At 47.6% G+C, this 14,806-nt stretch overlaps 1 protein-coding gene across 1 annotated transcript in view; it reads left to right on the top strand.

The window, feature by feature from the left end:
• LOC135821001 (uncharacterized) overlaps positions 1-14,806 on the top strand; it is a 41,774-nt gene extending 26,968 nt beyond the window's left edge. The window contains exons 19-24 of the mRNA XM_065334055.1: positions 4,245-4,374; positions 8,617-9,256; positions 10,071-10,138; positions 10,730-10,801; positions 12,128-12,310; positions 13,739-14,806. Of these exons, the coding sequence (XP_065190127.1) occupies positions 4,245-4,374; positions 8,617-9,256; positions 10,071-10,138; positions 10,730-10,801; positions 12,128-12,310; positions 13,739-13,927 (1,282 nt within the window). The 3' untranslated portion in view covers positions 13,928-14,806. The remainder of the gene's footprint in view (positions 1-4,244; positions 4,375-8,616; positions 9,257-10,070; positions 10,139-10,729; positions 10,802-12,127; positions 12,311-13,738) is intronic.

The raw sequence follows: 14,806 nt of genomic DNA, 5'->3' as shown, positions 1-14,806 counted from the left end.
CAGACAAGTTTGGTGTAAACGAGTGTTGTGCATGCAGTGTAGTCCTTTGTACACTGTACAGGCATGCAGTGTAGTCCTTTGTACACTGTACATACATGATGCAGTGTAGTGCTTTGTACACTGCACAGACATGATGCAGTGTAGTGCTTTGTACACTGTACATACATGATGCAGTGTAGTCCTTTGTACACTGTACAGACATGATGCAGTGTAGTCCTTTGTACACTGTACATACATGATGCAGTGTAGTCCTTTGTACACTGTACAGACATGCAGTGTAGTCCTTTGTACACTGTACAGACATGATGCAGTGCAGTCCTTTGTACACTGTACAGACATGATGCAGTGCAGTCCTTTGTACACTGTACAGACATGATGCAGTGTAGTCCTTTGTACACTGTACAGACATGATGCAGTGTAGTCCTTTGTACACTGTACAGACATGATGCAGTGTAGTCCTTTGTACACTGTACAGACATGATGCAGTGTAGTGCTTTGTACACTGTACAGACATGCAGTGTAGTCCTTTGTACACTGTACAGACATGATGCAGTGTAGTCCTTTGTACACTGTACAGACATGATGCAGTGTAGTCCTTTGTACACTGTACAGACATGATGCAGTGTAGTCCTTTGTACACTGTACAGACATGATGCAGTGTAGTCCTTTGTACACTGTACAGTGATGATGCAGTGTAGTCCTTTGTACACTGTACAGACATGATGCAGTGTAGTCCTTTGTACACTGTACAGACATGATGCAGTGTAGTCCTTTGTACACTGTACAGACATGATGCAGTGTAGTGCTTTGTACACTGTACAGACATGATGCATTATCACATATCAGGTGATGGTTTCCATGGATTGAACCAATCAGAGGCCTTCGTAGGCGGGTGATATAGGCCGATATCACCCCGCCTAGCCCATATCACCCCTGCTGCTCTATATCACCCCTGCTGCGTACACCGTACGCATATACTCGAAAGCGTACTATAAATGCACTCCATATTTAGCACTTGATTGTTCCTGCTAGGCCCTACGCTACAGGCCCTACTGCCGCGCCTACCCCCCCCCCCCCCCCGCCCCTTTGGCCTTGCTGGCGAAAGCGGTGGGGGGGGGGGGGGGGGGTCTACCAGGTAGGCTCAGTAGAGCCTGAAACATAGGGCTAGAAGGAGCAATCAAAATGCTAAATATGGAATGCAATATAGTACACTTTAGAGGAATTGGAATTTATACTAAAAGTTAGTAAACAAGAATTCCGAGAATAGTACGCCTAAGTTGCAGGAAATACAACATGACCAAGGAAAACACTTACCAAGAATGGAGTCATTGATTCCGTTCCTAGAACAATGAGCCAAGGACCCTCATGGTTTGTGCACACGTACACAGAAAGCACAAATACTCGACAATACTTCTGGGTCTGGTCACTTTCGGTATTTTTACCAGTAAGATGGCTAGCTTTGACTTGGGTGCAAGTGATATTGACTTGGAAGATGCAGAAGTTTTGGATGCCGCTTCCAACTACTTCAACTTTTTATCTACAGATGAAATAGCCAACATGTCAGGATTCTCTTTATCATCTACAGCAACTGCGACGTTAGCAACTGGTGAGGTGGTGGAAAAGACCACTACTGAAAAGCGCGTTTCGTCAGAACAGCACAGCAGTGAAGAAAGAGTTAAGCGATTTGTGCAAGTGTCTGAGTCAGATCTGGATAGGATACGTGAAAGTCGTGTTCCCGCAAACACCAAACGAGCTACTAAGAACTGGATGCGTGTTTTTGACACTTGGTGTGTGGAGAACAAGAAAACGTGCGACTTGAAAACAATACAAGCGACTGATCTAGCATCTATCCTGAAGCATGCCTATGTTGAAATCCGTCAAGTCAACAAACAGCCGTATTCTAAGAACAGCTTACTGCAGTTTCGGAGTGCCATTCACCGTGAACTGCAAGAGCGGAAGCGCACCATCAATCTCTATACTGATAGTGAGTTTATCGAGGCTAACCAAGTACTTGATGGCTACCTAAAGCAGTTAAAGAAAGACGGCCTGGTAGCACCAACGCAGCACAAGCCTCCCATCTCCGATAGCGACAAAGAAAAGATCTACAAGCACCTCGGTGACTGGAAGACAAATGCGGATCACCTCACCTACCTTGTCTGGTTCGTCATCACTTACCACTTCTGTCTGCGTGGTTCGGAGATTCAGGCGTATCTAACATCCGACGACCTGGATGTGAAGACCAACGACAAAGGCAAAAGATACATCACATTAGCCACAGCATTCGCCCAGAAGAACCAGCAAGGCGGCATTAAAGGAAAGGACACGGTGTCTGATGGGATGATAGTGTCCGACTGGCAGGTGGAAGCCGTCCTACTCCTCACTTCAAAGTTGTCTGTGAAGTCCAAGCGACTCTTTCAGATACCACGCAAACATTACCAGCCAGAGGATGCAGAATGGTACACAGGCCAAGTGTTTGGTAAAAACAAAATCGATGGCATGATGAAGAAGATGAGCGAAACAGCGCGACTAAGCCAGATCTACACCAACCACAGTGTGCGCGCCACCGCCATTACGACCTTGGCTAAGCAAAATGTGAGTGCCACTACAATCATGCGTACTTCCGGCCATCGGAATGCCCAAAGCCTAGACTCGTACTTGCAGCCAAGCGAGCATGACAAGATGAAAACTGCTCACCTGTTGGACGTAGACGCCATTGATGAAGCACTGCAGTGCGCGACTCCGGAGGAACTGCAGGCCTTGGAAGAGCCTCAGGCACCACCCCCGTCAGCTTCTGTCACTACCAGTTCATCAACGGTGACGTCGGAGAATAGCGCAAAATTCATATTCTCTGGCAACTTCAGTGGTGCCGTTCACATACATGTGAACGATGTGAAGGAACTGCGCTGAAGTTGGCTCGTTTCTGCAATGCAGTGTTCCATTTACAATTTACAATACTAGTACTCCATTTCAATCAACTCTTCTATTTCCACTCCTCTATACTTTTCCTTCCTACCCTATGCTTTACCTAAGTTCAAACTAAACTCTACTGTGGCAATGTAGTTGTGTAGCAGGAAGAGCATGAAGTACGGTGCACATGGTGTGTAGGGTCATATGGGATAAGACACATGGTGTGTAGGGTCATATGTGATAAGAAGACACATGGTGTGTACATGGTGTAGGGTCATATGTGATAAGTAGAATATCACCCTCGTAGCTCGGGTGATACCGTACCCTCATATCAATCCCTTCTGCTTCGCAGTCGGGATTGATATTCGCCGGTATCACCCTCGTACTCATGAGATATTCTTTACGTGTAGTGCTTTGTACACTGTACAGACATGATGCAGTGTAGTGCTTTGTACACTGTACAGACATGATGCAGTGTAGTGCTTTGTACACTGTACAGACATGATGCAGTGTAGTGCTTTGTACACTGTACAGACATGATGCAGTGTAGACACTGTAGTGCTGAGTTATGTATGCCAAGTCACAGTTAGTGGTTCTAAGTTGTGCGACATACACATGTACATGCATGATTAGTTTTCATGACCAGGTGCTCAATTGGGAACTGCAGCTTCCTCGTTTGGAGTCACAGTCCTCTGAGCAACAGCTCCCTGAGCCACAGTCCCCCCCCCCCCCCATCACCACCAACGTGGAGTGCTCCCCCCCCCCCCCAAAAACACAAAACCACCGGAGTGGAGCACTTCCCCCCCCCCCCCAACACACACACACAAACGAACACACTTGGGAGTAATTATGTCACTGCGAGGCCATGCTTGTTTGGACTGAAGTGTATGATAGGGTGTAAGCGAAAGGCACTGAATACTAATATCATTCTGATGATTGTTCAGAAATACAAGTGGCGTGTAACCCTGCATATTTGTTATGCAGCACATCAGTGTTGCCACGGTGACATTGCACACTGCCTACCTTGTTTTTTTACGACTGAATGGTGTGTGTATGTCTGTATGTGTTCGGGTGAGTGTGTCCGGGTGAGTGTGTGTACATGTGTATGTCTGCATGCATGTACGTCCGTGGGTGCATCATGCATGGGTGTGTTTGCGGGTATTTGTCTGTGTGTGTGCTTTTTCTTCTCATCACCGTGTCTTCTATGATGTGATATGTGGACGTGTGGACGTGGTCGGTGTGCAATACCACTGTCACTGCCACTGTCACTGTTATCGTTACCATCATCGTGGATGCTGCTACCCCATGCCATCATGTGATGGCTGTTGTGTTGTTAGTCTGAGTGGTGGCGATTGGTTGAGTGGACCATGCCTGTACACTGCTATCTATGACTATGACCCATCACTGCATTCACCCAACCCTGACACTAGTGAAGAACTCGGATTCAAAGAAGGAGATCTGCTTATGGTGAGTTGTGTAGAACACACACACATACACATGTCGGGAACACGTGTATTCTTCTTTTACTAGGGAATTCCCAACAGGCGGCGGCGCCTTTTTTACAGGGAACCCTATATAGTACGGGGGCCAGGTGCCCAAAATGTTTACTTTCGTTGCAGTTGAGAGCGCACAACTTTTTGAGAGTTTCAACGTGTAGAGGGGACCACAAGGAGCTCAACGATATATTTTTTGACCCTCGAAACGTGATGGAAGGTGCTGAAATTAGCCGTTGAAGTTTAGTGCATGGTAACCATGGCAACTGCATAGCAACACCATAGCAACTACTGTTTTATTCTTATTTTTAGCCTACAGTAATGTTGTAAAACGATTGAATGACTCAAATCAAGTGAACACGATCTGGAATGAAGACCATTGGGATATATACAGACTGCAGGAATGCCAGAAAGGAATGTAAAAAAACATACTACTCTTACGTGTACATTGTCCATGGATGTGTATGTAATGTAGATGTACGTAATTGAAACTCAATCTCATGCTATAGTGACAGTTTATGGTCCCAGATCACTGGCCCTGTTCTGGCAGTTATCTGCAGCGCTGCATCCACAAACATCAGTGCAATGCAAAGACTGTGCTTTGCAACCTGGAGCTTGCCGTCCACTAGTTTCCAGCCTTGGTGAGCAGTGAATGAAGTATCTAATATTGACTGAGTACGAGGTCAATATAGGAAATAAAAGCCGAGTAAAAGACCGAGGCGAAGCCGAGGTCTTTTACGAGGTTTTTATTTCCTATACTGACCAAGTATGTATGTATGTATGTACTCAAATCTGTGGACAGCAACTGTTTTGCTCTGTTAGAGCTCATCAGCACAGCTCAGAGGACCGAAGCGCAGCTCTTCGCAATGAAATAAGTTTCCGTGAAGCAAAGCATTTTTATAAAGAGCTGCAAACCCCGCCAAGAGTGCTCGAAAAATGTATGTTTGTATGTATAACTCATAATCACAAGGTGATCGTAGAGGCATTAATCAGCGAGAGAATTGTGAATGATGTCTCTGAATCCAACTCTATCGTGTGCTGCATGAGAGAGTGCATGCAAGGGAAGACCCGTCCAACATTTAATGTTAGAAATCCATGATGTCGCGGGCCTTCCTCTCGGTCGAGATCCAGGAGTTGATCCAGGAGTTGATCCTTGCAGGAAGGGCTTGGAGAAAACGTCATGTCTCGTAACATGGCCAAACCACATCAACTTAAATTTCTTGACTTCGTTGGCTAGCCGCATCCTTGCTCCGATGATGTCATTGATTTCTTCCAGGATAGATTGGTTGGTACGCCGGTCGTGGTATGTTACTCCTAAGAGTCGGCGGAAGCATTTCATCTAGAAGGATGAAATTCTTCTCATTGATGAGGCAGATAATGTCCAAGATTGGCATCCGTATAAAACAGTCGCGAGTACAATAGACCTAACAAAACGAAACTTAGTAGGCAAAGAAAGTGATGGCGAGCCCAAGTACGAAGTCAATATTAGATTTATCACGACAAACAGTCCGTATTTCAAATTCCAGAACGATAACCTCATGAATCCCGGTTTTACGATTGCACAACCGTTGCACCACCACCTACTCATGCAGTGACAATGCTGCACTAGGCACCGTTCAACTGCGCAACCTCTAAGCAGTCGAATATAAGCAGTCAATATAGCCCCTAAGGACTGAAATATGCAGGAATATTTGACTGCTTAGGTATAGCGAAAATGAATGGGAGTCAATACTAAGGGAGTGATAAGATGTTATATGCAAGGTCAGAGAAGGTTGCAGGTAGTGATTTCTAGCTCATGGCTTGTAACATAGCCATAGCATCAACAATGAGAGCACTTGACTCAGATGGAGTATTTCCGGGTGGACTTACACCATCAGAAACCTTCATAACTGGAGCAGTGCAGACTTGTTAGTCTTCACTACTGTGCCATCTGAGGTACAGAGAGATAGCGGTGCTGATCTCAATGGGTACGAGAGAATTTGACGAACATCCATATGGCGACTCTGGGCGATAACAGCCATCTTGCTGGAAAGAGCGCAGTCGGCATGCAATACAGATACTGCTTTGCTCTGGCTGGTTGCCGTTCGTGACTTTCTGTTTGAGAATATATCGAGCTTCAATTTTGGAATGGGATCCAGGAACTTCTTTTCCTGTGCCGCAAGTCTTTCTTGTGGACTACTTCAAGGAAGCTAGCCAACACTTGCGCCTCTCCACCTGTACTGTCCGATAAATCGATGTCATTTTTGTCTTCCAAAACTCGCGTCACGATGGTAATGTACCTCTCGAATTGCGTTGTCCTCTCTTACCTCGGCTGCATCGAACACTTTCTGGGCTGCGTTGAGAGATTGGCACTGAGATGTCTTTTGGTACTTGTGCTTCTTTCCGAGCAACAACTTTCGACAGAAAATGCAATCTTTCCGTCCTGGCTCGACGACGGGAGCCGAGACGCTTTGCCGAGTTGCCCTCGGCGTATGTTTGCCCTCCGACATCCCGGCACCTCCATGATGGTGCCAGATTACCGTCGTGAAACTCACATTGTTAGTGCTAGAGGTGCAGCCCCTTCGTGGTGCCGAAACCGCTACGTGCGTGTCAACAATACCAGGACTGACTCGGAAGTCGATCGGAGGAGAGAGAGTTGACCCAGTCATTCAGGACATACCACATCCTACTCCACTTTCGAAATTGTTGCCCGGGCCCTTCGTGGTGCCGAAACCATCACCTGCGTGTCAACAATACCAGGACTGAATTTAGTTTTGCGCAGCGGGCCTGCACTAGGGTTGTGTAGGGAAGTCTCATCTGTCTTGACAAGTCATTATTTTACGACTTCCAGGGCATACCGCACGTAATGGCCGAGTGGAAGACAAAATAACCTCGTTCGGGACCTTCCATTCACTTTTCGAAGCGGTTTTTTTTAGATTTCATGTCTGTATTGCCTCCGCTATGACTCTGTGGTGTCAAATTGTTGTGCGCTAAAAGTCGGAACGAAACTTTTTTTGAAGCACTTTTTTCAGCCCTGGCCCCCGTACTATATATACATGATCCGCTATCGGCCGGGCGTGCACAGTGACAACCTGCCCCAACGCGTGATGCTACACCTAGTGGTCTATGCCTCTATGTGCTGTTGCTAGCGGTCTGTGTGCTGCTGCTAGTGGTCTATGCCCCTATGGGCTGTTGCTAGTGGTCTATGTGCTGCTTCTAGTGGTCTATGCCTCTATGGGCTGTTGCTAGTGGTCTATGTGCTGTTGCTAGTGGTCTATGCCTCTATGGGCTGTTGCTAGTGGTCTATGCCTCTATGGGCTGTTGCTAGTGGTCTATGTGCTGTTGCTAGTGGTCTATGCCTCTATGTGCTGTTGCTAGTGGTCTATGCCTCTATGTGCTGTTGCTAGTGGTCTATGCCTCTATGGGCTGTTGCTAGTGGTCTATGTGCTGTTGCTAGTGGTCTATGCCTCTATGTGCTGTTGCTAGTGGTCTATGCCTCTATGTGCTGTTGCTAGTGGTCTATGCCTCTATGGGCTGTTGCTAGTGGTCTATGCCTCTATGTGCTGTTGCTAGTGGTCTATGTGCTGTTGCTAGTGGTCTATGCCTCTATGTGCTGTTGCTAGTGGTCTATGCCTCTATGTGCTGTTGCTAGTGGTCTATGTGCTGTTGCTAGTGGTCTATGCCTCTATGGGCTGTTGCTAGTGGTCTATGTGCTGTTGCTAGTGGTCTATGCCTCTATGTGCTGTTGCTAGTGGTCTATGCCTCTATGTGCTGTTGCTAGTGGTCTATGCCTCTATGGGCTGTTGCTAGTGGTCTATGCCTCTATGTGCTGTTGCTAGTGGTCTATGTGCTGTTGCTAGTGGTCTATGCCTCTATGTGCTGTTGCTAGTGGTCTATGCCTCTATGTGCTGTTGCTAGTGGTCTGTGTGCTGTTGCTAGTGGTCTATGGCTGTATGTGCTGTTGCTAGTGGTCTATGGCACCATGCAGGATAGATGACATTCAGCATAATATTCTACCGTGTTATCTGATTTGTGAACTTTCAGTTGGGTTCATTTGCTTCTGCTGCTCTCTAATGATTTGAGTACTTATTGTGTTTCCCTGCGTGCTTGCGTGTGTACATGTGTGTGTGTGTGTGTGTGTGTGTGTGTGTCCATGTGTGAATCCATGCATGTGTGTTGTTATTGCTGCTGCTGCTGCTGTGTTCTCTTGCCGGATTGATTGGATTATTCTGCACAGGTCTTGAGATCTGTGGACTCGTGTGGATTTCTGTATGGTGAGCGGCTAGGGAAGCGCGGTCTCATCCCCTCCAACATGGTGGAGAAAGTGGAGTGTGACAATGAGGAGACCAAGCAGCATCTGCTCACTGTTGTTAATCAGTACCAGAGTCAGCAGCAGAGTCAGCAGCAACAGGACAATGAGCCAGCCAGTGACACTAGCAACAAGAAGAAAGCCAGGCGTCGCAGCAATAGTAGCGATGACGGTACAGATGAACATCACGATACTCAAAACCAACAACATCTACAACAGCATCTACAGCCGCATCATCACGTTCAGAGCCGAGAGGTAACCAGTGCATTTTCTCATAGCAGATCTCTAACGCCGATTGTTGAGCTAGAGACTCGCACACCAACACCATCTAGTCTTGATGCACAAGGAGTGTTGAGCATGCCAGCTGGGCTCATAACACCCCCAACAACAGCAGCAAGAACAGCAGCAGCAGCAGCACCATCAGCAGCAACACATCGATTGACTACTCCTACAGCTACAGCAGCAGCTGGAGTAGCTACATCAGCTTGGGGTGATGGCAAGACTCACATGCCACAACCAGTAGCAACGGTGACTGAAGTAAATCCGGAAAGCACCGAAAGAGAATGTGGTGAGTAAATCCAATGATAGTGCATGTGGTCAGTTTGCCCGTGTGGTCAGTTTGCCCGTGTGGTCAGTTTGCCCGTGTGGTCAGTTTGCCCGTGTGGTCAGTTTGCCCGTGTGGTCAGTTTGCCCGTGTGGTCAGTTTGCCCGTGTGGTCAGTTTGCCCGTGTGGTCAGTTTGCCCGTGTGGTCAGTTTGCCCGTGTGGTCAGTTTGCCCGTGTGGTCAGTTTGCCCGTGTGGTCAGTTTGCCCGTGTGGTCAGTTTGCCCGTGTGGTCAGTTTGCCCGTGTGGTCAGTTTGCCCGTGTGGTCAGTTTGCCCGTGTGGTCAGTTTGCCCGTGTGGTCAGTTTGCCCGTGTGGTCAGTTTGCCCGTGTGGTCAGTTTGTTCAATGTGCTAGGATGTGGCAATATGTGTTGTATGGTTGCATCACACACTGTGTGTTGTATGGTTGCATCACACATGTGTTCCCGACGTGTGTAATTTGCATCTCTTATCTCTCGAATAATTCAATTCAGACATGTGTGCATGCGTCTCCTTGTTGCATGCTGCTCATGTTTTCTGACTGTCTTCTGGTTGTCCTGATCTCTGGTTGTCCTGATCTCTGGTTGTCCTGATCTCTGGTTGTACTGATCTCTGGTTGTACTGATCTCTGGTTGTACTGATCTCTGGTTGCACTGCTCTCTTTGCTGTCTTACGTTCTTACTGTCAAGCACTGTTTAGCTGTCCTGTCCTCTGACTCTCTGCTTGTATTGTTGTTCTGCTGTGCTATGCTGTGCTATGCCGTGCTATGCTGTGCTATGCTGTGCTACAACTGGCGGCAGAGTGGCAGTTTGCACGTGCCCTCTATGCGTATGACCCACAGACACTGTCTCCAAACCCAGATGCAGAGGTAAGAGACCAGGATAGCTCAATTCAGTTTCCTTAACTACCGATTTGTTAAGAGGTGATGTCAAGTTCTGTTCCAAGTTTTAGTTCGTTTTTGGGTCGCTACCAATAGTTCTATTCCAAGTTTTAGTTTGTTTTTGGGTCGCTACCAATAGTTCTGCCGAGAGTGAAAAGAACCCAAATATGGATCTACCCAAATACATGAACTCCCTCTTTCTTACACCACATACCTAAAATAATTCACGGTTCGCGAAATCCCATTGGCTGCATCCCTGTTTCCACAGACCTGGGTCAGTCAAAGTCAAAATCTCGAGAATGCGTCCAATTGAATTCGTTACATATGATACATATTATCTACACTTCTTGCAACCTAGCTTAGCTTAGCTGCTGGGAGTCTCAGATTTTCAATGAGCTGATATGACTGGTTTCTGGGTATGAACCTCCAGTTGGAGTAAATTGTGTCTGTATGTATCTCTGTCTGCGTGTATGGCCATTGTGAATATGTCTGTATCTCCATCGGCCTGTCTGTATGTATGTCCGTCAACCCGTCTGTCGGATTGTGCGTGCATTCTGTTTTGCTGTTGTCATACAATAGACTGAACTAACGTTCTCGGCTGGAGACATTCTGCGAACATTTGGTGATATCGATGCCGATGGCTTCTACCAGGTACTGTACGAATACACACACACACACAAGCACAGTTGGCCGGTTGGCTTGGTTGGTTGCCATAGGTAAATTTGGTTTAGCACCCTATCCCTTACACGCTCATATCCAGCCAAGGCAACAGGGAATTGTTTTGGAGATAGTGTGCTGCTTTGAGTAACTGGTCTTGTAATGAAAAGGGTCAAAGAGCTGGAAAGCAATGCAAGGCTGCCGCTGGCAGTAATTGGTCCGTGAGGAGCCGCTATAAAGTATAGACCCACAATAGGGTTGCAAACTTGCAGCAACGGCAAGCAATTGGAAGCAACTGGCTCATGAAGAGCTGCAACTGGCTCGTGATGAGCCACAACTAGCGAAGCGAATGACCAGCTAGGAGCAATAAAGCTAAATGTTCCCTAGTATCATTAGCAAGAGGATATGATGGGAGGGATGGAGGGTGAAACCTGATGCTAGCACGAGCTAGAAGTTAACAAATAATTTGACTTTGCAACGAAGCCAACAGCAAGAAAGAAGATGAAAGTAAGGAGCCACGCACATTCAGGAACGTCGCCATTTTTGGTTGGCATTGCCATGGAAGATACAATCATGTACGTTTGGCATCAGGATAGGCATGCGCAAAGCTATACGTTGGCAATGTGAGTGCCGTGCCGCAGTGCACTCAAGTAGGGGTGAGTGATGAGTACAAACATGGAAGTGTGATCAGTGGATGAGTACAAACATGGCCGCAGTGTGATCAATGGATGCTTGCACACACTAGCTAGGGTAGTGTAAGTCAAAATTAAAAAGAAAATGATATTTTCTTTGCCTGAATCCACGGGTATCACTTTGTTCTTGCGTGGACAAGTGAAGTAATGAAGAAAGGAAATATTGCATAAGAGAGTGAGAATTCATCTGGGAAAATATAGGATCTGGAAATAGGAATTTCTGGTAAAGAAATCTGATGTACACGGGCCATTTTTAATAGAATGTTTGTACGTGTATAATATACTGATGTTAGTGTATAATATACTGATGTTAGTGTATAATGTACTGTCGTGAACATGGAAATCCGGTCGCACGTCTAGCGGCCCCAGGGCGCTGGCCATGCAGCCGTGGATAAGCTGTACACACATGCTGCTTATGCGCTGCAGCGCGCTGGTCGCATCGGATCAACATGCACTGCATGCAGTGTGCTGTACGCGCGCTGAGGGCGCCGGCCCCGGTCAATCGATTGGATTTCCATGTCCGCTACAGTACTATGTATGCATCATGATGTGTGTATGTGTGTGTGTGTGTGCATGTATTTGTGTGTGTGTGTGTTTCTGTGCGTGCGTGTTTGCGTGTACATAACAGGCGGAGCTGAATGGTCAAACTGGTCTAGTTCCTTCAAACTTTGTTGAATTATTGCCAAATGACATCATTGTTGAAGGTGACGATGGAATGCTATACGTGCGTAATGAGGGAATGACCGCTGAGAGGGCCATCGATGTTGGCTTTGAGCAGGAGAGCGCACACGAGGAGATACCAGCCACTCAGGTAAGAGAGTGGCGACACCTGACAAAGACAGGACAGAATAGTGACGGATTTAGATTTTTCAGTTGTCACATGCCAGGAAAATATAATGGTGATAAGCCTTGTGCTGTTACGGAGGTAGTACCTGAAGGCCATACCACACCACCATCATAGTCGCTGACATCTTCATCGCCGCCTCTACCCGGCACCACCGCCCCTGCTGCCATTGCCACCAGCAGTGCGGCACTACTTCAAACTGTACTTTTAAACTGCGACAATGCTCTTCTTGATACAGGCCACTGAGCACACCACAGTAGGTAGAAGTGCAGAATCGGTTCCCTTTCAAATTTAGAAAAGACCTCAAGCACTCCCCTGTGGTGTGTGGTGATGTGTGGTGATGTGTGGTGATGTGTGGTGATGTATGGTGATGTAGGGTGATATGTGGTGATGTAGGGTGATGTGTGGTGATGTATGGTGATGTATGGTGATGTATGGTGATGTGTGGTGATGTGTGGTGATGTATGGTGATGTGTGGTGATGTGTGGTGATGTGTGGTGATGTGTGGTGATGTGTGGTGGTGTGTGGTGATGTGTGGTGATGTGTGGTGATGTGTGGTGGTGTGTGGTGATGTGTGGTGATGTAGGGTGATGTAGGGTGATGTGTGGTGATGTGTGGTGATGTGTGGTGGTGTGTGGTGATGTGTGGTGATGTGTGGTGATGTGTGGTGATGTGTGGTGATGTGTGGTGGTGTGTGGTGATGTGTGGTGGTGTGTGGTGATGTGTGGTGATGTGTGGTGGTGTGTGGTGATGTGTGGTGACGTGTGGTGATGCAGGGTGATGTAGGGTGATGTGTGGTGATGTGTGGTGGTGTGTGGTGATGTGTGGTGATGTGTGGTGGTGTGTGGTGACGTGTGGTGAAGTGTTGAAGGCAGTGTGCAACGTAGGCCACCCATAGCATGCCCCCCCCCCCCACGGCCCCTAGAGAAATGCTGGACCTGTGGCTGACTGCTGTGATGAAGGCAGGTGCGCAGGGGTGTGTAGGGTAGAGATCCCATAGCATTGTGGAGCAGTGCTGCTCGTGCATTGTTTCAGGTCATGGACTGTTGCAGCTACAGTTGTAGTAGCCGATATACATTTGTACATGTACTCTTGGTAGTCCACACTGCTCAGTGGCGCACATCTAACCTCTGCAGCGCACATCTAACCTCTGCAGCGCACATCTAACCTCTGCAGCGCACATCTAACCTCTGCAGCGCACATCTAACCTCTGCAGCGCACATCTAACCTCTGCAGCGCACATCTAACCTCTGCAGCGCACATCTAACCTCTGCAGCGCACATCTAACCTCTGCGATGTACATGTACTCTTGGTAGTGCACACTACTTAGTGGCGCGCATCTAACGGTTCTGCGGCACACTGCATGCATGCTCTCTGTCTTGTCCTGCCCCACAGAAAGCACAACAGAAGCAGCAGAAGCAACAGCAGCAGCAGCACCGGAAAGGCAAGGCCGTAAAAGGCAAGGAAGAGTTGGTGGCGGGGGCTGAGGCTACCTCTGGAACAGCCGACGACAGTAAGAAGAAGAAGAAAGGAATCTATGGTCGTAGTCGCAACTTTGTGAAGAAGAAGATTTTGAAGAAGTAAAGGATATTGCTTGATCAGGACTGCAAAACGACGGTGCTGCCCATAGCGACGCTGCCCATAGCGACGCTGCCCATAGCGACGCTGCCCATAGCGACGCTGCCCATAGCGACCCTGCCCATAGCGACGCTGCCCATAGCGACGCTGCCCATAGCGACGCTGCCCATAGCGACGCTGCCCACAGTGATGCTGGCCATAGCAACATTGTACATAGCAACGCTGCCCATAGAGACGCTGCCTATAACCACACTGCCGAATGACTGCTAGTGCTGGATTGCGAAGGCTAGCGAAGATGATGTTGACAAGGAATTATGCATGGACGTTTGCATGTATGTGGGTACATGAGTATGGCGACTACACTGTACTCACTGACCATGCACCCACCACCAGTCCATCAGCAGCTATCAGGTACGTGCTGTGTTCTGGTGTGTCTTGAATCATCCATGGCTTGCTGTGAATGATATCCGCCGGGGCTTTGAAATCTATCTATGAACAAACAGCACCACACCGGCGGCGGCGGTGGCGGTAACTTGACTCTGGTACTTTAGAGACACTGCATTGCCGCCGCAGTGTTGTCTACTTGTATGAAGCGTGTGTCTGTATTAGCAGGGCATGCACTGCCATTGGCATGCGCAGAGTGCGTTTGACAAACTTGCTATACATGTACATGTACTCGTTGAAATCTTTGATATTTTCCAGACTCCGGTCGAAACGTAATGTCAAATTAATAATTGAAATTATCTATGACTTTGAAATATTATCTTGGCTGCGACTGCAGGCTAGCAGTTGCACTTGAAGTGGGTAACCCCACTGAGAGTTCATAAACAAGAGTGTCAGCACTATGATTAGTCTGGCGCAGAGCGAAATTTTCTGTCGACGTCA

Source organism: Sycon ciliatum, chromosome 7 (assembly GCF_964019385.1).
Source record: "Sycon ciliatum chromosome 7, ocSycCili1.1, whole genome shotgun sequence".
In the NCBI taxonomy this organism is placed as follows: domain Eukaryota; kingdom Metazoa; phylum Porifera; class Calcarea; order Leucosolenida; family Sycettidae; genus Sycon; species Sycon ciliatum.
This window is presented reverse-complemented; position numbering and strand designations above follow the sequence as displayed.